Consider the following 23,520-nt stretch of genomic DNA (forward strand, 5'->3'; position numbering starts at 1 on the left):
TCAGGGAGAGCGTGGAGGATTGGTGTTTCTCAGATTGTTTTTACTCTTTGGGAAGTAGCAAGTTGGAATTTAGAAATTTCCAATGCTGGTCTAACCTCATCTTCCTTTTAGGAACTTGGTCTTTGAGTCCTGGCCTAGGTCAACAGCTTCAGTCCTATGTGTGGCTGCTGGACCTTCAGAGGTCTAAGGCCTGGCTCAGTCCTACGAAGGGAAAGCCTCACTCTTTGAACACAAAGCCAAGTCAGGAGCCACTGCAAGCTGTCCTGTTCTCTACACACTCACCAGGGACATAGTGTGAGGCTGGCCATTTGCTTGTCCTTGAGGTCCCAGGCTGTCTGTGAACCCTCAGTGGGCACTTGGCGTGATGCTGGACCTTTTCTGTTGGATGAGATGACTCCAAGCTGTAAGCTGAAAACCTAGTATTGGGGCTAGGCATGGTGGCTTGTGCCTGTCCCAGCACTTTGGGAGGTTGAAGCAGGAGGATCCCTTGAGCTCAGGAGTTCAAGAACAGCCTGGGCAACATGGTGAAACCCCATCTCTACAAAAACAAAAAAGAAATTAGCCGGGTGGTGGTGTGTGCCTGTAGTCCCAGCTACTCAAGAGGCTGAGTCAGGAGGATTACATGAGCCTAGATGGTTGAGGCTGCAGTGAGCCCTGATTTTGCCACTTCCCTCCAGCATGGGTGACAGAGTGAGACCTTGTCTCAAAGAAGAAAAACAAAGATCTGGTATTGATTACATCACTAACCTCCAAAAGAGATAGGGTTGTTTTTTCCTCTGGGATTAAAAAAGAACACCCATGTCTTCTCCTGTTTGGCCTTCCCTGGTATCTGACACCTGGAGATGACTGTGGCGTAGCTGGTGGCTTCCAGCCTTGAGGCTCCAGGCAGTCCCCTCCCTTTGGACTTCCTCTAGCTCCTCCTTTTGAACTGGGAGCCCCTTTAGTATTCAGATGCCGGTGCTAGTGGCCAGCCACAAAGCCAGCTTTTCCCTTGGGACAAGGGCTTGGCCTCCAGGGAGCAGGCCAGCCTTTAGGAGTCACCCACTCCAACAGGACATGACATTCAAAATCACTTGAAAGTAGTTTCTTTGTGTTGTGTCTCACACCTGTAATCCCAATACTTTGGTGGCAGACCAAGGCAGGAAGATTGCTTGAGCTCAGGAATTTGAGGCCAGCCTGGGCAACATGGCAAAACCTTGTCTGTACAAAAGCACAAAAATTAGCCAAGCATGGTGGTGCACACCTGTAGTCCCAGCTACTCAGGAGATAGGTGGAAGAATTACCTGAGCCTGGGAGATGGAGGGTGCAGTGAGCCATGATTGCACTCCAGCCTGGGCAGCGGGGTGAGGCCCGTCCTTCCTACTCCCCCCGAAAAAGTAGCTTCTTTATTTAGCTTCCTTGTATTTTCAACATGCTGATCAGCCTCAGTTTGTGTTTTCTATTCCTGGAATACTTTATACAGTGAATTTGGATTCCACCTGGTTAGTCAAGGTCAGTGTTATGAATGAGGGTCTGGACCAGGAGCTGCAGGACAAGCTAGTTGCTTTTGCCGTGTTGCCAGGGGTCGGCCTCCAGACGGTAGCTCAGAGAAGCAGCATGTGCCTTTGGAGTCAGGCAGCCATGGAGGAGAGTGCTCCTGTCAGGATAGGCCACCAGTAAGCTTCTCTGGCTCCTGAATGCCTGCTCTGAGTGACCCTCAGCAGAGCTTTGGGAGGCCCAAATGGGAAGTGCCCAGCCTCCTGCCACATTGCCTCCTCCCCTGGCATTGTTCCTCACCCCTCACTTGCCATTTGATTGCTTTCCTGCTTGATGCACCTAGAGGCTGGTCCACAGACACACCTTCTCTGCCATTGTTCAGGTCTCAGCACCTGCACCTCCACCTACAGGGCTTCTCAGCTGTGGCACTGTGGGTGCTTTGGCCACGCCATTCTTTGCTGAGGGATGTCCTGTGCATTGTAAGATGCTCAGCATTCCTGGTCTCTGCCGACTAGATACTACCGCATCATCACCCTTTGTGACCACCAAAAGTGTCTCCAAACATTGCCAAATATCCCGTGAGGAGCAAAATTACCCCTAGGGGAGAACCACCGGGCTAACTGGTCTCCATGTTCCCTCTCTCAGCACGTTCCCTGCCCCAAAATCGGGTAATCTTTTTGATATCACCTTCAGGCAGGGCTCTGAGCCGAGGCCTTCAGGGGCTTCCATCTTGCTCAGGTTAGAATCTTAAGCCCTCCCTATGGTTCTCTAAGGCCTGAATAAGCAGGCTCCATGCCTTCTGCCTTCTTGAAGCCCTGCCAGCTGGTGCCCATCACCCCACCCAGCACCTTGACGGCTACTCCTCCCTGCATGGTAAGCTCACTCCCCATCTCACCCCAATCTCTGGTTCAGCATCACCTTGAAGGGGCCTTTCCTTACCACCCATTTAAACTCCCTTGCTGTGCTCTCCCCTGCAAGCCCCCACGTTGCCCAGTTTTTCTTTGTGGCACTTGGTACCACCTTCCCTGCATCTGTCTGTCTATCTGCCTGCTTCCCCCCTGCAGGAGAATGGGTGCTTAGCATTTGCCAGAATCCCTCTCCTCGGAGGGCAGCTGTGTTTGCTGCCCCTGTTTCCGGAGGAGGCACAAAGGATTTTGGTCCTGGGTTCCACTGGGAAGCCCACAGTCGTGTCACGTGTGCAAAGTAATGTGGGTTCATCTTAAACCAGCCACAACCCCTCCTGGCTTAGAAACATTGTTAGCATTTTGGCATCTTGTCCTTTTTCTGTTCAGAAACCTCTGATAGCTACAACTCTGTAAGAAATGTTAAGACAATAAATAGCTCATCAACTCTGAGGTGGTTGAGAATTTCAGAGCCCATGAGGACGGTTGAAATCTCTTAACCCCCCAACCCCAGATCCCCTGCTAGTAACAATTTTTTTAAAAACTATAAGCAGGCTACAATCCCAGCTACTCGGGAGGCTGAGGCAGGAGAATCGCTTGAACCTTGGAGGTGGAGGAGGAGAATTGCCTGAACCTGCAGCGAGCTGAGATTGTGCCACTGCACTCCAGCCTGGGTGACAGAGTAAGACTCTGTCTCAAATAAATAAACAAAGATAATCATATTAAAAAAAAAAAAAACCCCAAAAAAACAAAAAACTGCAAGCAGGGTACCTCTTAACAGTAGGGATTGGGTTTTATTCCAAGGCTTAGCTTTGTTCACACATCTGGTGTTTTCCCAGAGTGGGAAAACACAGTGCCCTCTAGTGTTTGCGTGCCGGGCCGGCTGGCACCTGTCACTTGCTCTTTGGAAGTGAAAGGGGAAGTAGAGGGCAGACTGTGCCCAGCAGGCATCCTCAGTCAGTGGCCACCACAGCTGCCTTCCATGTGCCCCAGAAATGAAGAGAGTTTTTATTTCTTTCATAAGCAGAAGAGTCGCTGTCTTTAAATGTGTAGACTTGCCAGAAGTCTCTTCCTGTCTCTGTAGCTCCAGGAAGAGATGACCTTTTTATGTGGTTAAGAGAACGGACCCTGGAGCCAAACTGCCTGAGTTCAGGTCCACTACTTAAGAGCTTTGTGACATTGAATGATTGCTTATTTTCTTTGTCTCAGTTTGCATATCTGCAAAATGAGCATGGCAGTGATGTGCTTCGTGGGTTGTGGAGCACTTCATGCATGAAAGCAGTGAAGCGCTTAGAGAGCTGCCTTGGCAGATAGGAAGCACCTGGTTAACATGAGGCTGAGGACTCCAGAGCTCTAGCATTCTCCAGGAACACAGCGGCTCCTTCCCGATGAGAAAGGCTTTATGAAGCAGGTTGCACACATGGAGGCAGGGAGAGGAGGACATTTGGAAGGAACTGTCCAGTGGACTGGCTCACAGATGGGAGGGTATGGGCTTATTTGGAGAAAGCCAGCGTCCATTATGGGTGGGGTATAGGGAGTTAGGAAGGAAAGTCATGAGAGAGATGATGGAGAGCCTCCCAAGTCATCCTGAGTCCTTCCAGACGCCATTGTCTCGGTATCTAATTCCCCATGGAAGGGATTGTAGCCACCATGTTACCATCTCCCAGCCCCTTGTCACTCCTGCTCTGTCCCCAGCACTGTCAGGGCTTTGGAGAAACGTAACTTCCCGTCACAGAAAGATCAGAAGAGCTGTAGAGCCCCTGGAGGCAGCATCCTGGTGGGGCCGAGCCACTTGTCTGGAGAGCCCCATGGGAAGGATGGCATTTGCTGCACTGGCTCCCTCTCCTGGGAGCACTGGGCACTGCCTGCCCTGCCAGCCTCTGGCCTTGCCATGATGCCAGCTTTCACCAGCTGTTTTGTTTCTGCTTCAGCTTCAGAGTTGACACCTCAGTTTCCCCTGCACTCCCAAGGGTGTGGTTAGGCTGAGCAGAGTGTCCCATCAATGACTGCACTGATTTAGGTCTGTGTCTGTGCTGTTCTCGCCTGCTTTCCTGGCTGCTCTCTCAGGGACCCATAAGTGGTGGAGGCAGCCCTCCCACCACACGTGGTGCAGTCCCCCTTGCACTGGACTCTGAAGTCCTGCAGCTTGTGGTTTCTCTGAGATCAGTTGTGACTTTTTAAAGTCTAAAATGGGACCAGGGGATTAAGATAGGATGGGGCAGTGCAAAAAAATACCATGTCTCAGAATGGAGAATTGGGCACAGAGGGTTACAGCACACAAAAGTGCTTACAGTTTAGCCGGGCGCGGTGGCTCACGCCTGTAATCCCAGCACTTTGGGAGGCCGAGGCGGGTGGATCACGAGGTCAAGAGATCGAGACCATCCTGGTCAACACGGTGAAACCCCGTCTCTACTAAAAGTACAAAACATTAGCTGGGCATGGTGGTGCATGCCTGTAATCCCAGCTACTCGGGAGGCTGAGGCAGGAGAATTGCCTGAACCCAGGAGGCGGAGGTTGTGGTGAGCCGAGATCGCGCCATTGCACTCCAGCCTGGGTAACAAGAGCGAAACTCCGTCTCAAAAAAAAAAAAAAAAAAGTGCTTACAGTTAGAAAAGTGGCACCATCACGCCAGCATGCCCCTTGAGCCTCCTGGGGTCTTGGAGCAGATGTAAGGAGAGCTTGGCCTTTCAGGGCTCTTCAGCCTGCACCTCTCAGGGCCAGTGATCACAGCTGCTGGCCTTGCTGAGTGCCTGCTCTCTACCATGCATCATGTGCCACCTGTGCACCCACTGCCTTGGTGACTCCGCCTTAGCCACGCTTGAGATGGCTGCTGTCATCCCTCCTTCCACGTGTCAGCAGAAGTGGTTTGCCTGAGGTTCTTGTGTCCGACTCAAGAACCGTTTTTTTTAAGGACTGGGCTTGTCATTTGAAACCTGAGCTCATAGCTGGACACAGTGGCTCAACACCTGTAATCCCAGCACTTTGGGAGGCTGAAGAGGGTAGATCACGGGGTCAGGAGTTTGAGACCAGCCTGGCCAACCTAGTGAAACCCCGTCTCTACTAAAAATACAAAAATTAGCCAGATCATGGTGGCATGTGCCTGCAGCCCCAGCTACTCAGTAGGCTGAGGCAGGAAAATCACTTGAACCCAGGAGGCGGAGGTTGCAGTGAGCCAAGATTGCGCCATTGCACTCCAGCCTGGGCAACAGAGCGAGACTCCATGTTAAAAAACAAAAAACAAAAAGCTTGGGTTCATGAGTTCCTGTGGACTGTCTGCACTGGTGGTTGGTGAAGGGGTCCTTTGCTTTTCTTTCCTTTTTTTTGTTGAGTCATGTTCTACTGGCAGAGTTTGTTTTAGTCTTCATTGCTAGCATTTAAGTGACCTTGAGCCAGTATCTTCCTTTTTCAGCAACTCAGTTCTCCTTTCTTGGTGGTGACCTCTCAGTGCCCCAGGTCAAGAGAGGCTGCCACCGCAGAGTGTCTGGTTGGCTGTTTGAGGAAACAGCTCTCTAGGCACGTGGTTTGGGGTCTTGGAAGTAGACACACGCGGAGACCTGTCCATGATTATGACTCAGTAAAGAACCATAAAGGAGCTGCCCCAGGCTTGAGGAACCAGCAAAAAAGAAGGCAGGCTGGCCTGGTGGAAGCATCTCCTGCCTAGGCTGTTGGGATGTGGAGCAGCAGGAGGCAGCGGTTGCTGCTAGCTGTGCATAAAGGGACAGTCAGATGCTCCTGCAGTTGGCCAGGCTCCAAGAGCCAGCCGTCCTGAGGGTTACTCAGCAGCCTGTAGGGCTCTACAGCGCAGCAGATAAAGTGCAGGCCACAGCTGGTCAGGAGGATAACCCAGATTAGAACGTGATGTCCGGTGATAGCCGGGCTTCAGGGTGACCCAGCACAGCCCGGTGTCTTGCTCCTCTCCCAGCCCACTCTCTCTCAGCACTGATCAGCCAGGGGCAGGTACTTGCAGAGGGCAGAAAAACGATTTAACACAAAGCAAATATTTTGTTCTCTGTAGAATGGGCTGTTAAATCCTTAATTAAAGTGCGGCCTTATGTGATCTGTCATTGAACTGCATTCAGCATGAGGAAGAATACTTCCGGTCAGCTGAGTGTTTGCCGTTGGTGGGCGACACAGTGACCATAGGGGTACCGGGAGGCCTGCGGGTGACTCGCTCTGCCGGTGAGTCTAGGTGCTGGTTGGAGGTGTGTGTAGTCTGTGAAAATGCTTCTAGCCGAACACAGGATTTGTGCACTTAGCAGTGTGGATGTGACACTTCAGAAGAACTTGGAAGAAAAATGTATTCTGTGGTGGCTTCAGAACCCATTCTCTCACACTGGTATTTCCTTTTACAGCTGAAACTAGAGGACCGTTCTGTGGTACCCCGAGATGTGGTCCGGCACATGCGATCCACTGTGAGTCCTGCATCCCCACCCCAGCCCTGGGCCTGGGGGCAGCCACCTTGGGGACTTGAACCTGCCCACCTCGCACTCTGTATGTGGGAGAGCTGGTCAGCTCTGCAGGGGACACGCTGGGGTGGCCTGGGCTGGGTCTCCCATGGGGACCAGGGCTGCTGTGCCTCGGGGCTTGCATGCCTCCTCCCTCCCCCAGGACAGTCAGTGTGGCACAGTGATTGACGTCAACATCGACTGCGCCGTCAAGCTCATTGGCACCAACTGCATCATCTATCCCGTCAACAGCAAGGACCTGCAGCACATCTGGGTGAGCCAGCCCTGTCTTCTCATCGTCCTTCCTGGGCCCTCTGGTTCTCTAGGACATGACCTCAGGGCTGTAGCCTTCTCTGCGCTCTTGCCAAGCACAGCCTTCCTGGATCAGAAGGCAGAGCACAGCAACCAGCTGGCTCCTGTAGCCTTGTTTTTGCTGCTTTCCAGTAAGCCATTTAGACACGAGGTCAGGAGGTGCCCTTCCCCAAACCCAGCATAGACTGCTGGTATGGTTGTCTTTAACTGGTTTCCTTTCACCGCTAATATTTCTTTTTAAAAAAATTATTTTCAATAATTTTATTTTTTAAATAATTTCAAACCTACCAAAAAGTTGTAAATTCCTGTGTCCCTCTCATCCAGGTTCCTCAGCTGTTAAGATTTCACTCCGTTTGCTCCATCACCTTCCCTCCCTCCTTCTCCCCCAGATCCCTCTCCGGTCTTTTTTATTCCCAGAACATTTTGGGAATAAAAAAGAGCAAGCTACAGATATGATGCCCTGTCACCCACCCCTGAATACACCTCTCTGTATTTTCCAAAAACAAGGACAGCCTCCAGTGTAACCACCATTTAGCCCCCAGATTGAGAAGTGGACATTGATAATTACTGTCTCGTCCATAGACCGAATTCAGTTTGTCCCAACTCTACTCTTTTTTTGTTTTTTTCCGGATCCAGGACCCAATTCAGGAATGCGTCTTGCGTTTAGTTGTCACCTCTTTAATTTCTTTCCAATCTGGAATCATTTCCCAGCCTATCTTTGTCTTCCATGTCCCAAACAGTGATACATTCAGTAACTTGACCTTCAGCCTGGGTCTGTCTGGTATTGCCTCATGCCCACGCATTCATGGCAGGCCTGCCACAGAAATGCCACTGAGCTTTGCGCTGGTTCATGGTACCCTGTAGACAAAGTGTTGGGGTTGTTCACTTTGATCCCTGGTCATGTTGGTGTCCTCCAGGTCTCTCCACCATAAACTCACCATTTACCCGCTTAAGTGATCTGTGGGAACATAGTCCCGGATTATGTCGATGAACTACCTATCATTTGTCAAACTGAAATCCGTCAGCTTTGACCTCCATTCACAGTTCCGCCTGCACCAGCCATTGCTCTGATGTTGCTAAATGGTGGTTTTATGACTCCCTGGCTGCCCCCCATTTCTTTTTTTTTTTTTTTTTGTGTGTGTGTGACGGAGTTTCACTCATGTTACCCAGGCTGGAGTGCAATGGCGCGATCTCGGCTCACCGCAACCTCCGCCTCCTGGGTTCAGGCAATTCTCCTGCCTCAGCCTCCTGAGTAGCTGGGATTACAGGCACGCGCCACCATGCCCAGCTAATTTTTTGTATTTTTAGTAGAGACGGGGTTTCACCATGTTGACCAGGATGGTCTCGATCTCTTGACCTCGTGATCCACCCGCCTCGGCCTCCCACAGTGCTGGGATTACAGGCTTGAGCCACCGCGCCCGGCCTATTTATTCATTTTTTAAAATCAGTATGGACTTAGAGATTTCTGTTTTATCCATTGGTTGTAATTAATTGCTACTATTACCTGTCCTGTTGCTTAGGTGATCCCAGATATAGCCAATGGGAGCCTCTTCAGGCTGGCTTTCATGTCCTTTTCACATGGCCCTTTATGTTGTTTTTTTAAGTATTTTCTTTCTTTCTGGCATGAGACGTGCTATGCCAGGCTCATCTTGCACTTTTTGTGATCCAGCCCCAGAATCAACCATTTCTCCAAGAAGCCTCATTGCGTTCAAAGAATGGAATTTTTAAAACCCAAATCTGGATGCTTGGTGTACTAATTGCTACTTGGCCCTTTTGGGACACACTAGGAAATACACATGTATTACATGTATACACACATCTAAATATGTCACTACCTATTCTATGTGTATGTAAAGTATATGAGTTCAGGCCAGGCACGGTGGTTCATGCCTATAATCCCAACACTGAGAGGCTGAGACAGGTGGATCACTTGAGCTCAGGAGTTCAAGACCAGCCTGGGTAACATAGCAAAACCTCATCTCAACAACAAAAAAAAAAATATGAAAAAATTAGCCGGGCATGGTGATGCATCCCTGTAGTCCCAGCTACTCAGGAGACTGAGGTGGGAGAATCACTTGAGCCCAAAGACAGAGGTTGCAGTAAGCCAAGAAGATCATACCATTGCACTCCAGTCTGGGCAACAGAGCAAGACCCTGTCTCAACAATAGAAATAAAATAAAATATATAAGTTCATCCTGATACATCCAATTCCACTTAAATACCTCGGATGACTCTTCCTTCTCCTCCTTCCTTCTCCCCTTCTGTTAGTAAACACCTGGCACCTTCAACAGTGAGGGACTCGGCTGTCAATATCCTTGATATGCCAATGGACTTACTCAGAACACTGTCCATATAGCCACCCCTCAGCGGTATGGCTGCCTCCTCTGCCTGCTGCCTCCACAGCCTACTTGCCAGTTGTCCTGTGTCCATGGATGTCCCATGTCCATGGATGCCATCAGGCCTCTGTCCCTGGATAACCCACCCCGTTACCTCTAGGCAGTCCCACCACCACCACCACCACCACCACCACCACCACCACCACTTCCTTCTCACTGGGAAGAGCAGCTGGGATGCAGCCTAGAACTTGTAGGGATGGCCTGCTGCAGCAGCTATTTAGGACTGGTAGCCAACCGGTCCAGGCAGTGGGCTGTCTAGATCCTTCCCCTCACCTGTCTCAGTGGGGCATAGAGGAATCTGTGCCCTGGACATGAGTGTTGCCTGCTGTGTCTCACTGCCCCTGCTCCTTTGGTCTGCAGCCCTTCATGTATGGGGACTACATTGCCTATGACTGCTGGCTGGGGAAGGTCTACGACTTGAAGAACCAGATCATCCTGAAGCTATCCAACGGCGCCAGGTAGAGTCTCACCACCAAGGAGCCATTGGCTTGGGAAGGACAGCTTCTTGGAAAGAGGGGAGGAAGAGGGTGTTTCCTCCTGGGGCCAGTGATGACAAGTTTGATCAAGAGCAGTGACAGATGTTGATGGCATCCAGGGCCTGCAAAGCAGGGCCTAACCCTGTGGCATTCTCTTCATCTGCCATGGCCTAATTCTGTTGCTCAGTTTCTGATCTGTCCTGCCATGGGGAGAAGCGTATTCATTGAGGATATCTGCTAGGGGCTGGTGCTTTACTTGAGGCACTGTGATGGTGCTGAGCACTCCAGTGGCACTTGGGGTCTTGTTCATTGTGGGAGAGTTTTTTGTACTACCTCGGGCTGAGCTGATGGTGGAAGATGAATTTTGCTGTTTCGGGCACTTGGTGTATTGGCATCTTGGGATCGCAACTGTTTGGTACTCACTGTGTCCCCTGGTGGAGACCAAGCCTCTGTTCTCTGTTTTAGGTGCTCCATGAACACGGAGGATGGTGCCAAGCTCTACGACGTCTGCCCTCACGTCAGCGACTCGGTAGTGTGCTCTGTCCAGGCCACGCCCTTCTCTGATTGCTCAGTCCTCTGGAAGGAGGACTTCTTTGCAAAGAGCTTGTAGCTGGCCCTGGCTAAACAGAGTGGTTTCCTGGAAGAGGGTTGGGTGTGTGCCAGAGGCTCTAAAAGTTTGGGTATAGGCGGAAAGTATTAGAACTTTTTTTTTTTTTTTCTGAGACAGTCTTACTCTGTCACCCAGGCTAGAGTGCAGTGGCGTGATCTTGGCTCACTGCAACATCTGCCTCCCGGGTTCAAGTGATTCTTTGGCCTCATTCTCCTGAGTAGCTGGGATTACAGACATGTGCCACCATGCCTAGCTAATTTTTGTATTTTTAGTGGAGATGAGGTTTCACCATGTTGGCCAGGCTGGTCTCAAACTTCTGACCTCAGGTAATCCACCCACCTCGGCCTTCCAAAGTGCTGCAATTACAGGCGTGAGCCACTGTGCCTGGCAGTATTAGAACTTTTATTTGCATTTCTATTAGCCTTTTTCTCTCATTCTTTGAAGTCCCACTGTTGCTCTCTCAATACAGGATGATATATTAGTTACAATAGTACATGGACACAAATAGCAAACAAGTAGATAGACAGGGGGTGTATGAGCAAACAGGTTTCAGGACCACTGCTCTCTGGAGCCTTATTCCTCAGGGTGTGAGCCCTTGACCGAGGAGCATGGAATGAGTCAGCCTACATTTGAACAAGGGTGCCAGGGGACCTCGACGCACCCAGGGTTTGGGAAGTGCTGTTCTTGAGCCACACGACTTGTTTTAGGGCACGTAGCGCCTATGTGTGAGTGGGCTTCTGCAGGTGGGCAGCCGGCAGGCACAGGTGTGGAGAGCACGGTCACCCAAGGAGGCATTGCTCACAGGGACTTTCCTCTGGCCCCAAATCCCACAGGGTCTCTTCTTTGACGATTCCTACGGCTTCTACCCAGGCCAGGTGCTCATTGGCCCCGCCAAAATCTTCTCCAGCGTCCAGTGGCTGTCAGGTGTCAAGCCCGTGCTCAGTACCAAGAGCAAGTTCCGAGTGGTGGTGGAAGAGGTGGGTCCGGGCCTAGGGGCAGGAGACAGAGTCCTTGACCTCCATGCCCTGGAGCTGAGCTGCTGCCCCTTTCCTGCCTGCTCTGAGGGTTGAGCCCCACTCTTCAGCTTCTGGACCCTGTTGATCTCAAAGGGCTTTAAGGATAAGGGGAACCCAAGCTCTGGTCATAGTGACCAAAAGACAGATGTCCCCCAGCCCAGCCTGAGCAAGGTGGGAGGGTGGTGAGTGGCCACCAGTGGCCCCTGGCTGGTATGAGCAGTGACACTGGTCCTGGGTGTTGCATCGGGACCGTGGTTACAGTCGGGGCCTACTCTGATGCGTTTGTACTTGGTGCTGCACTAGGAAGATCAGTTTCTTCCTCTGGAGGTCAAGTGGGCCCTGGGCAGTTGGCTAAAGAGTGCAGTCAGAGCCTGCCCTGACTGGTGTGTCCCACCTGCCATCCCCAGGTGCAGGTTGTAGAGCTGAAAGTTACATGGATTACAAAGAGTTTCTGTCCAGGGGGCACGGACAGCGTCAGCCCCCCACCCTCTGTCATCACCCAGGAAAACCTAGGCAGGTGAGCATGCCCTACTGCCAGCAACCCAGGGGCATGTGTGGGACAGGGTTCTGGGCCCCGGCCACAGATACCTGGGGAGGCTGGAGAACACTGCTGGCCTCCCAAGAGTTCAGCCTGGCTCACCCCCACTTCTCCCTCAACCAGGGTGAAGCGTCTCGGATGCTTTGACCATGCTCAGCGGCAGCTTGGGGAGCGCTGTCTGTATGTCTTCCCAGCCAAGGTAGAGCCAGCCAAGATTGCCTGGGAATGTCCAGAAAAAAACTGCGCCCAGGGGGAGGGCTCTATGGCCAAGAAGGTATGTCCTTGGGGTTGGGGGTTGGTGGGCATTTGAGGAACTGGCCTTGAGCCATTTCCATGGCCAACAAGGACAGTCTGTGCTTTAGGCCTTGGTGGGCAGCAGTCCTGATGACCCTTGCCGGCTACTCAGGTGTATACAGCTGTCATCCTCACAGCTGTGTCCTCTCTGCTTCGCCCTTGCAGGTGAAGCGCCTGTTGAAGAAGCAGGTTGTGCGGATCATGTCATGCTCCCCGGACACCCAGTGTTCCAGGGACCATTCCATGGAAGACCCAGACAAGAAGGGGGAAGCCAAAGCCAAGAGTGAAGCAGACTCCGCCAGCCCTGAGGAGACACCTGATGGCTCTGCCAGCCCAGTGGAGATGCAGGACGAGGGCGCAGAGGAGCCCCACGAGGCAGGAGATCAGCTGCCCCCATTCCTGCTAAAAGAAGGTAGAGACGACAGGCTGCACTCGGCAGAGCAGGACGCAGATGATGAGGCTGCTGATGACACGGATGACACCAGCTCAGTGACCTCCTCCGCCAGCTCCACCACTTCCTCCCAGAGTGGCAGTGGCACAAGTCGCAAAAAGAGCATCCCCTTGTCCATCAAAAACTTGAAGCGCAAACACAAGAGGAAGAAGAACAAAATCACCCGAGACTTCAAGCCAGGGGACAGGTAAACTCAGAGTTGTGCCCCTCCCTCATGGCATCAGCATGAAGCCAGGCAGAGCGCATGTCCCCTCAGTGTGCATGCCTGTGCTTGCACACACACTCTGCACACCTTGTAGTGGCTCAAGTGCCTGGGGTAGGCCCTGGTGGAAAGCAGAGACTTAGGAATGGTACAGAGGGTGGAATGGTGGTGGTGGCCTTAAGCTTGGCCTTCTGGGACCACATTTGCCTGAGCTCTCCCAAGTGGGTCCGTTCTCAGAGAATGCATGGCCTTGGAAGCCTGGGTTAGCTTCCTGCGCACCAGAGACTCATCCTGCCGGCCTGGGACTCAGAGTTTCAGGTTACCGAGCCCGCAGGGATGGGAAGGGACAGAAAGATTCTCTGCCCTTTCCCTAGGGTGGCGGTGAGGGAGGGGGGGTGTTTTTGCATGGCCTGCTGACTGGCCTGCACCTGGCAGGGTGGCAGTGGAGGTGGTGACCACAATGACCTCAGCTGACGTGATGTGGCAGGATGGCTCCGTGGAATGCAACATCCGCTCCAATGACCTCTTCCCCGTGCACCACCTGGACAACAATGAGTTCTGCCCCGGAGACTTCGTGGTAGATAAGCGAGGTAGTGCCAGCTCTGGAAGGGCAGCCAGCGGGGTGGTCGCCGATGAGGGCCCAGGTTGGGGTTTGGGGAGAACAGGCAAGGGATCTGGGGTCAGAGCTAAAATGAGGTCGGGAAGGGGACTACCTTCATGAATGGAGCTCGCCATTTCCAAGACGGGGGAAGGTCAGAGTTCTGCACCCTGCACTGGCTTGAGACGTGGGCTCCTTAGCCCGGATCCCTTAGCTAGTGGCGTCCCTTCCTCTGGTTCCCTAGTCCAGAGCTGTCCAGACCCTGCTGTCTACGGTGTGGTACAGTCTGGCGACCACATCGGTCGTACCTGCATGGTGAAGTGGTTCAAGCTGCGGCCAAGTGGGGACGACGTGGAGGTGTGTGCAGCCCCTACTGCTTTCTTCAGTTGGGCTCTGGGGTTAGGTGTAGGCCCCTAGCTCATGATGGCCTGTCCTATGCCACAGCTAATTGGAGAAGAGGAAGATGTGAGTGTTTACGACATTGCTGACCACCCTGACTTTAGGTTCCGTACAACTGACATCGTCATCCGCATCGGCAATACTGAGGATGGGGCTCCTCACAAGGAGGATGAGGTATACTTTCAAATTCAAGTTCTGGATCGCTGCTCCCTGCCCTGTGCAGTAGCTGCAGTCCCTGATGCTGCCACCAGGTGGCTCTAGGACACAAGACCTGAAAGTCCCCTGGCTCATTGTCACCAGGAGAGCAGCTGCAGAAGGACTTGTTTCCCTGCCTCTCTGCCGGGGTCAGGCTTCTTGAGCCGCTGCTGGTTATGTTTACCAGAGGAGCTAAGTTCCTTGTCACAAGCCGGGTGGGCATGATGTCAGTCACTGCAGAGCACAGGAGGGCTGGGGAGCTGGGGCTGGAGCTGGGCCCCCTGACTCTGTCCCCTTTGCCCAGCAGCCATCAGTAGGCCAGGTGGCCCGTGTGGATGTCAGCAGCAAGGTGGAGGTGGTGTGGGCTGACAATTCAAAGACCATCATCTTGCCCCAGGTGAGGCTCTGCCAAGTCCCCCTGCTGGGCTTGTGACTATGGCGGCTTGGGCTGGGGCCACAGTCGTGTAGCCTGAAGGTGGGCTCTCAGGTCTTCCTAGTGTGATCTCAGTGAAAGCCTGAGGAGAAAGGCAGGCATTCCACACAGCCCTGGGTGCGGGGTTGGGGGCAGCCCACAGGTAGCCCACCAACCTCACTTCTCCCGTCCATCGCTGGGTGCATGTAGATTTTCACAAACCTCCAGGATTTTCCTGGATTATCACTATGCTAAGAAGAATGCAAGTTCCTTCCTAAAAGGAGATGGAGACTTTCCTATCACCCTTTCTAGAAAGCTCTAACAGCGAAGGAGAGAAAGGAGAGAGCTGGCCCCATTCTAGCCCCAGCTGCTGGGTCCTGAGCTGAAGGGCCACACGGGCTCTCCTTCCCTCGCCTCCCTGGCTGGAGCCGCACAGCCCAGCTCTCCTCTCCTGGCTCCTGCATAGGGGGTGGGGGTGGGGCAGGGCAGGGTCAGGAATGGCTTGCCCCATCACCTTAATGGTCATTCCAGGGAAGGCAGCAGGATGTGCTGGCCCTTCCACACGTACCCTCCTAACATATGTTCCCAGCTCCCAGTGCAGCCCCACACGGGCCTCCCTGCCTGCATCATTAGCTGACCCTGAGCTTTTCAGGTGTGGGGCTGGGCCTGCCAACGTCGCCTGCCTCCTTGGGCAGATGCTGACCAAGTGCACAGAGCAGGAGGGGAGGCTGGAACAGACCACTGGCTGGGACTTTGGGTCCAGATTGGGGGTGGGACAGGTGGAGGGCCTCTCCCAGAGACCTAGGGACTGCAAAGTCCAGAGCACAGGGCGGGGAATGAGTGGAATGAGGTTGCCAAGGCCTCATGAGCCCAGTCCCCATCAGCTGTGCAGATCAGGGATCCCCAGAGCTCTTCCTTTGTGGTAGGGAGGTAACTTCCTGTCTGCATTACCCTGGCACTTCCCTTCTGCCCCCAGCACTTGTACAACATCGAGTCTGAGATCGAGGAGTCAGACTATGATTCAGTAGAAGGCAGCACCAGCGGGGCATCCTCTGATGAGTGGGAAGATGACAGTGACAGCTGGGAGACGGACAATGGGCTGGTGGAGGATGAGCACCCCAAGATAGAGGAGCCCCCCATCCCACCCACGGAGCAGCCAGTGGCCCCTGAGGAGGACAAGGGAGTGGTGATCAGTGAAGAGGCAGCCACAGCTGCTGTCCAGGGGGCTGTGGCCATGGCCGCCCCCATGGCCGGGCTGATGGAGAAGGCTGGCAAGGACGGGCCTCCCAAGAGCTTCCGGGAGTTGAAAGAGGCCATCAAGATCCTGGAGAGCCTCAAGAACATGACTGTGGAGCAGCTGCTGACGGGCTCGCCCACCTCTCCCACTGTGGAGCCTGAGAAGCCAACTCGGGAGAAGAAGTTTCTGGATGACATCAAGAAGCTACAGGAAAACCTCAAGAAAACCCTGGACAATGTGGCCATTGCAGAGGAGGAGAAAATGGAGGCAGTGCCCGACGTAGAGCGCAAGGAGGACAAGCCCGAGGGGCAATCACCTGTGAAGGCCGAGTGGCCCAGTGAGACACCGGTGCTCTGTCAGCAGTGTGGTGGCAAGCCTGGTGTCACCTTCACCAGCGCCAAGGGCGAGGTCTTCTCCGTGCTGGAGTTTGCGCCCTGTGAGTCAGCCTTTGCCCAGTCTTCACCTTCCCCCACCTTCTTAGGGCTCCTGTTTGTGTCACCAGATCTGGGTGCGGGTGGTTAGGTGGTTAGTCCTCACTGGCCCCCAACTCCTGGCCCAGGGGCAAACAATTTCCCTGTGTGGTTACAGTGCTGAGGCCAGCAGCGGCAAGTGGGAAGTCTGTGGGTGTGCTCATCTGTCCAGCCAGGTTTGCAGATGGAGAGCTCCAGGGCCTCTCCATGAGTGACTGACTACTCTCTTTCCTCTTCTCTAGCAAATCATTCTTTTAAGAAAATTGAGTTCCAGCCTCCAGAAGCTAAGAAGTTCTTCAGCACAGTGCGGAAGGAGATGGCACTGCTGGCTACCTCACTGCCTGAGGGCATCATGGTCAAGACTTTTGAAGATAGAATGGCAAGTAGGCTTGGCATGGGCAGGTGCAGATGTGCTGTGTGGGCACCCAGTGCCCAACAGGCCACCAGCCTTGGGTCCTCAAAGCTCCAGGGCTGACTGGCACCTGTGAGGACACCCACCCACCCACCTTTTACAGGGGCGGTCACAGGTGCAGTCAGGTGAGGGCTGGCGGAAAGCCGTGTGTCCAGGCCAGATGGTTTTCTTTTCTCCCTCCTTTAAAAAATGAGTTTGAAATTCATTATATTATGAGTACTCCTCAAGCCTGCTCTTCTTTTTGAAATATTAGAACATTACAGATCCTTTGAGTGGAAATAGAAGAGCTAAAGTTGCCTTTGACCGGCTCTCACTTCCTTTTCTTCCTGAATCATAGGCCTCTTCCCACACCCAGAGGACTGCTGGAAGTTTAGTGGGTCTCCTTCCAAATACATGACCACCGATTACCTTTTTTTATGTATTTTTACATTTTTTATACATTAAAAGAGTATTTTGACATGTTCATGTATCACCATAAGTACAGAGTATTTTGTATGATTTGTTTATACAGAGTATTTGCCTTTTTTTTTTTTTTGGTTGGAGATGAAGTCTCACTCTGTCGCCACGCTGGAGTGCAGTGGCCTGATCTCAACTCACTACAGCCTTTGCCTTCTGGGTTCAAGTGATTCTCCTGCCTCAGCCTCCCAAGTAGCTGGGACTACAGGCCCGTGCCACCACACTCAGCTAATTTTTGTCTTTTTGGTAGAGACGGGGTTTCACCATGTTGGCCAGGATCATCTCAGTCTCTTGACCTTGTGGTCTGCCTGCCTCGGCCTCCCAAAGTGCTGGGATTATAGGTGTGAGCCACTGCGCCCGGCCCAGAGTATGTCATTGTATATACATCATCTCTAATTTGCTTAAGACCTACCCATGTTGATTTGTAATGATCTAGTTTCTTCCTTTTTACCTACAAAATAGGACAACATGTGGCCACACCACATTCCATTTTCCCACTCTTCTGTTTGTGGACTGGGCCTAGTGTCTCTGAGTCATGTTTACTGAGGCAGCATGAATGCCTCCTCCGGGAACAGGCAAGCCCGTTTGCCTGCCACCTTGTTTACTCAGCAATCCCTTACTGGGCCTGTGCTTCAAGCCAGGCACCATGCTAGACTCTGAATCTGAGTCTGAGGCCCCAGCTCTGGCCCTGTCCTGGAAGGAAGAGGGCAAAGAAAGGAAAGAGCAGGGATCCTGCGAGCTGCCGAGAGGGGCGCTGTTGAGATGGGCCTGGAGCAGCCCCTCCCTGGAACAGGGCTAGGCAGAGTCGTAAGTCCAGTGCTGCTTGAGATTCTTAATAACGCTTTTGTTTTTTGCTTGGGTTATAGTAAAATTCCTTTGGAAAATTCTAGTTTTTCTCAGCTGTGCTGAGGGAAAACAGGAACAGTATTTTTTGGTTTGTTCTGTTTTCCCAAAATCTCAACTCAGGAGAAGAAAAGTAGTGTGTTCTCTGGAGGCTCCCAGGGTGGCACCAATAAGAGCATGCATGAGCGGTTCCCTCACCCCAGCTGGCGCTCTGCCCTTGTTGCTTCTCAGCTCATCACTGACCTCGCCCATTGCCCTGGCAGTTGAGATCACACACACACACACGCGCACGCAAATAGATGCACAGATTCCAGATGTCTGTGGAACAGTGGTCTCCCAACATTTCCCCTGGAGTTCAAACCCTCACTGTCAGCTTCTGGTGGAGAGACCATCCCTAATTCCCCAGGCCCCACCATCCTGGAACTGCCTTTCAGCTTGGAACTGTTTGTACTACTTGCCTTGTGGGAGATAAGGGTTGGGGCAGGTGTTTAGAGGAGTCTTTTTGTTTTGTTTTTAAGAGACAAGGTTTCATTCTATCACCCAGGCTGGAGTGCAGTGGTGTGATCATAGCTCACTGCAGCCTCAACTTCCTGGACTCAAGTGATCCTTCCACTTTGATTAGCTAGGATTACTAGCTAATCAAAGTGTGTGCACCACCATGCCCAACTAATTTTGTATTTTTTGTAGAGATAGGATCTCACTATGTTGCCCAGGCTGGTCTTGAACTCCTGGCCTCAAGCAGTCCTCCCACTTTGGCCTCACAAAAGTGCTGGGATTACAGGTATAAGCCATCACATCTGGCTGAGGAATACAATTTTAAGTAATGATTTGTGAGGAAAAGCACCTGATAAGATAAAAACTCATTTAGAATATTTCTCTTAGACAGGGTTCAAAGATTCCAGGTAAGGGCCGGGCACAGGGGCTCATGCCTGTAAACCCAGCGCTTTGGAAGACTGAGCCAGGCAGATCACTTGAGCCCAGGAGTTTGAGACCAACCTAGGCAACATAGTGAGACCCTGTTTCTACAAAAAATAAATCAGCCAGGCATGGTGGCACACACTGTAGTGCCAGCTACTTGGGAGGCTGCAGTGAGCCATTATTGCACTAGTACACTCCAGCCTGGATGACAGAACAAGACCCCTTCTCCAAAAAAAAAAAAGATTCCAGGCAGTTTGGCACAGAGGTATTTGTGCTTAGCTTCTCCACTGCTGGTGACATCTGGAGTCCCAGGTGCCCTTCCCGCTTCATCTGCGCAGTGTCCTGAGAAAGGGCAGATGTAGATACCACATGCAGGACACCCCCCTTACACCCTGCCAACCTCAGCCTCCCTCCCTCCCTACATAGGACCTCTTCTCAGCCCTCATCAAGGGCCCCACCCGAACCCCCTACGAGGACGGCCTCTACTTGTTTGACATTCAGCTCCCCAACATCTACCCAGCCGTGCCCCCCCACTTCTGCTACCTCTCCCAGTGCAGTGGCCGCCTGAACCCCAACCTGTATGACAATGGGAAGGTGTGCGTCAGCCTCCTGGGCACCTGGATTGGAAAGGTGAGTGTAGTGCCAGGCCCCCAGCCAAGAAGGAGGAAGAGCCAGTGGGGCATAGGGGCCAGGGGAACAGAATTGATGGTGTCCTGTGTGTTTCAGGGGACAGAGAGGTGGACGAGCAAGTCCAGCCTTCTCCAGGTGCTCATCTCCATCCAAGGTATGGTTGGGCTGAAGCAGGGGTGCGGACAGGGAGGGCCAATGGAGGGAAGTGACTAATGGGTCCCTGGAGGGTGGAGGGTAAGCCTGCGCCATGGGCTTCTCCCACCCACTGTGGGAAGGTGTCCCTCTCCCACAGGTCTGATCCTGGTGAACGAACCATACTACAACGAAGCCGGCTTTGACAGTGACCGGGGCCTGCAGGAAGGCTATGAGAACAGTCGCTGCTACAATGAGATGGCGCTGATCCGTGTGGTGCAGTCCATGACCCAGCTGGTGCGGCGGCCCCCTGAGGTCTTTGAGCAGGAGATCAGGCAACACTTTAGCACTGGTGGCTGGCGGCTGGTGAACCGCATCGAGTCCTGGCTGGAAACCCACGCCCTGCTGGAGAGGGCCCAGGCTCTGCCTAATGGGGTCCCCAAGGCCAGCTGCTCTCCAGAGCCCCCAGCTATAGCCGAGCTCTCAGACTCCGGCCAACAAGAACCTGAGGATGGAGGGCCAGCTCCAGGAGAGGCCTCCCAGGGCTCAGACTCAGAGGGCGGTGCGCAGGGCCCAGCCTCAGCTAGCAGGGACCACACAGACCAGACTTCAGAGACCGCACCAGACGCATCGGTGCCGCCCAGTGTCAAACCAAAGAAGCGGAGAAAGAGCTACCGGAGCTTCTTACCTGAGAAGAGTGGCTACCCTGACATCGGCTTCCCCCTCTTCCCGCTTTCCAAGGGTTTCATCAAGAGCATCCGGGGTGTCCTGACGCAATTCCGGGCTGCCCTGCTAGAGGCAGGCATGCCGGAGTGCACAGAGGACAAGTAGGTGCCAGGCACAGAGGAAGGAGCATCACCGTGGGAGAGACTAGCCGCCGTCTGCTCACTCCCCCCGGAATCGCCCTCTTCCCATGCCCCTCTGTCCCCACTGCAAGCCCTCACTGCCCTCTTCTCCCCAAGGTGAGTTTGATGCTGAAGTACAAGAAGTATGCTGAGATGCCGCCATTTATTCTGAAGTGAGATTTCAACAGGCGGTCCCCCGTGGCAAAGAAAATCGGAACCTTGTTGCTGATTTTCCATTTGTCACCCCAGCAGAATGTCCCGGCACTTGCTCCCTTGCTGTCCCTTCTCAGGTCAGAGGTGGGTATTCCAGGGCTTGCCGCTGGGCTCTCTGGGCCGGTGCCCTGCAGACCCGCAGGAGAGCAGATGTGCCTTGCATGAAGTGTGGGTTGCGCCAACAATTCCCCTGGTCCTTTTCAGCCTCTTCAATTCAACTTGAGCCTCCCTGTGTCCCAAACCCTCCTGCTGCCACCTCCACCAGGTCCTCCTCCCTAGTCCCCCAGCGTCAACACTATCCCTTGGGAGTTGTAGCTGCTGTCACTGACTCCCAGCTCTACACTGGCCTGTCGACCACATTGTAGCCCCCAGGCCTGTTGAACTTGCTCTCTAAGAGAGGTTGGGACCAGGCTGGGTTCAGGGTGACACCCATTAGAGGTGGTGGCCTTCATATATGCACACGGAGTTGAGGACCAGGGAGCTGCGGGGAAAGCAACAGCTGTAGGTGCCTTGCTCTCCTGTTGGAGGTTGCTGGGGCGAGAGCAGCTGCACAAGGCCAGGGCAAGTGCTAGGGCCTCTCCCCCATCACATGGTCACACTGGGACGTGGCGTGCAGCTCACTGAACTCCGAGCGAGCCAGCCCTCTCTTGGACTAGGAGGAGGCCTGCTGTCAGCCCTTTGCTTACAAACTGCAGGCTCAATCCAGAAGGGGATGGCCGGCAGGGGCTCTCCTAGTGCCCAGAGACAGGCCCAGAGGTTTACAAGTTTTCTAAGCTTTTGATAATGTGAAGCTCCAGGCCGAGAGGATGCTGTTGAGCACATTGCAGCTATGTAATTTTTGGTGTATGTATGTAATATTTAAGGTTGGGAAAAAAAGCTCGAAAGCAAAGATATTAACTCTTATTAGAAAAAAAGACACAAAAAAAAAGCCAAAGCATGATGCGTCTTGTCAGCCTTAAGTGGGCTCCACACCTGTGCTGTGCTGTGACCGCCCAGCCAGCAGAGCTGCGGGACGACGGAGCCGGGCCACGCGCTGTGGCATTTGGAGCCGAGTCGGTATCTTGTTTGAGAAACACCCAGAGTGACTGGTGGGGCTGAGCTTCCCAGTGCATTGTACATGTGGAGATGTGAATGCCTACTGCTTACACTATCTGTATAAAGTGCTGTGTGATTAAACTTTTTTTTACTTGCATTTTTTTTTTTTTTTTTTTGGTTGGCTCATTAACAAGACAAGGTGACACCATTAAACCTGCCTCTGCCATTCATCTGGGCTTGGTTGCCTTTCTTCCTCTCTGGGGCACTGTGTGCTTGGGTCCCTCACAGGTACCCTTCCTGGGGAAGGAAAGAGCCTGTTGCCAGGGAAGGCATATGGCAGTGGGTCCTGGCTTCAGCACCACCACCTCACCCCCGCTCTCCACTCACCAGGTCTGCTTGCCCGCCTTTTGTACTTCCTGTCCTGGGGCAGTCCTCTGGCCTCTTCCTGGCTGGTGTTGTGCTCCTCAAGAGCCAGCTTAGAGCAGTCTTCCAGCAGCTGTGGTCCCCAGAGGCCTACAATTGACCAGTTCATCCAGTTCAGCTCCTTCCAGATTCTAGGAGAGCCAACATCATAGCACCTGGCGGTAGACAGGTGCCACAGCTCCTGGGCGCTAAGCCAAAATGGCTGCCCAGTTTAGGAGACTGACATCAATCCTTCCCTGCTGCATCTTTTCCACTCCTGCCTGGTATTCCTCCACAAGGACAAGTGGGGAAGGGAGGCAGCTGAGGGAGGCTGGGGGAACCCTAGACCTCTCATTGTGGGGGATGGCAGACTCCTTTTAAGAAGGTAACATACTGGCCATTATGGTGGCTCACACCTGTAATCCCAGCACTTTGGGAGGCAGAGGCAGGTGGATCACTGAGCTCAGGAGTTTGAGAGCAGCCTGGCCAACATGGTGAAACCCCGTCTCTACTAAAAATACAAAAATTAGCTGGACATGGTGGCAGGCATTTGTAATCCCAGCTACTCAGGAGGCTGATTGGGAGAATTGCTTGAACCCAGGAAGTGGAGGATGCAGTGAGCAAAAAAGGGTAAGATACTGCCCTTTTTTTTACTTCTGAAGTCTCTTGCTCCTTGCCAGTTTTGTGGGGTAGGTGGCAGTGTTTTTATTGTTTTTTTGAGACAGTCTCACTCTGTCACCCAGGCTGAAATGCAGTGGTATGATCTCAGCTCATTGTAGCCTCAACCTCCCAGGCTCAAGTGATTCTCCTGCCTCAGCCTCCCAAGTAGCTGCGACTACAAGTGCCCACCACCACACCGTGCTAATTTTTGTATTTTTTGTAGAGACGGGGTTTCACTGTGTTTCCCAGGCTGTTCTCAAACTCCTGAGCTCAGGTGATCCACCCACCTCGGCCTCCTAAAGTGCTGGAATTACAGGCATGAGCCATGGCACCTGGCCCACCAGTTCCCTCATGCCCTGAACTCAGACGTTTTCCCTCTCCTGCTAAATGGTCTCTGATGAGATTTGCTGGGACTAGCTAGTTGTGTGGCCCTAGCTAAGACATGCCAGCTCTGAGCTGCATCCTCCCTTGTATGGTCAGGCAGCTGGCTGAGCTCTGAGGCTGCTTCAGGGTGGAGGTGCTGTAAATTATCAGGGTGAGAGGCC

At 53.0% G+C, this 23,520-nt stretch overlaps 1 protein-coding gene across 5 annotated transcripts in view; it reads left to right on the top strand.

Moving 5' to 3' along the window:
• Positions 1-22,070, top strand: part of UBE2O (ubiquitin conjugating enzyme E2 O) — a 65,045-nt gene extending 42,975 nt beyond the window's left edge. The window contains exons 1-18 of one of the 5 annotated variants that reach the window (XM_032241593.1): positions 5,630-6,580; positions 6,731-6,790; positions 6,987-7,097; positions 9,892-9,989; positions 10,473-10,536; positions 11,451-11,594; positions 12,041-12,150; positions 12,295-12,445; positions 12,631-13,103; positions 13,554-13,708; positions 13,961-14,073; positions 14,161-14,289; positions 14,615-14,707; positions 15,699-16,395; positions 16,672-16,808; positions 19,485-19,688; positions 19,785-19,842; positions 19,981-22,070. In XM_032241593.1, coding sequence (XP_032097484.1) covers positions 6,779-6,790; positions 6,987-7,097; positions 9,892-9,989; positions 10,473-10,536; positions 11,451-11,594; positions 12,041-12,150; positions 12,295-12,445; positions 12,631-13,103; positions 13,554-13,708; positions 13,961-14,073; positions 14,161-14,289; positions 14,615-14,707; positions 15,699-16,395; positions 16,672-16,808; positions 19,485-19,688; positions 19,785-19,842; positions 19,981-20,651 — 3,420 coding nt within the window. In that variant the 5' untranslated portion in view covers positions 5,630-6,580; positions 6,731-6,778 and the 3' untranslated portion in view covers positions 20,652-22,070. Of the gene's footprint in view, positions 1-5,629; positions 6,581-6,730; positions 6,791-6,986; positions 7,098-9,891; positions 9,990-10,472; positions 10,537-11,450; positions 11,595-12,040; positions 12,151-12,294; positions 12,446-12,630; positions 13,104-13,553; positions 13,709-13,960; positions 14,074-14,160; positions 14,290-14,614; positions 14,708-15,698; positions 16,396-16,671; positions 16,809-19,484; positions 19,689-19,784; positions 19,843-19,980 lie in introns of those variants that run through there. The other 4 variants (XM_032241588.1, XM_032241590.1, XM_032241591.1 and 1 more) reach the window with 4 other exon arrangements.
• The last annotated feature ends 1,450 nt before the right edge of the window (positions 22,071-23,520 follow it).

This window comes from Sapajus apella, unplaced genomic scaffold, assembly GCF_009761245.1.
Source record: "Sapajus apella isolate SASKATOON/1434 unplaced genomic scaffold, GSC_monkey_1.0 scaffold48, whole genome shotgun sequence".
Lineage (NCBI taxonomy): Eukaryota > Metazoa > Chordata > Mammalia > Primates > Cebidae > Sapajus > Sapajus apella.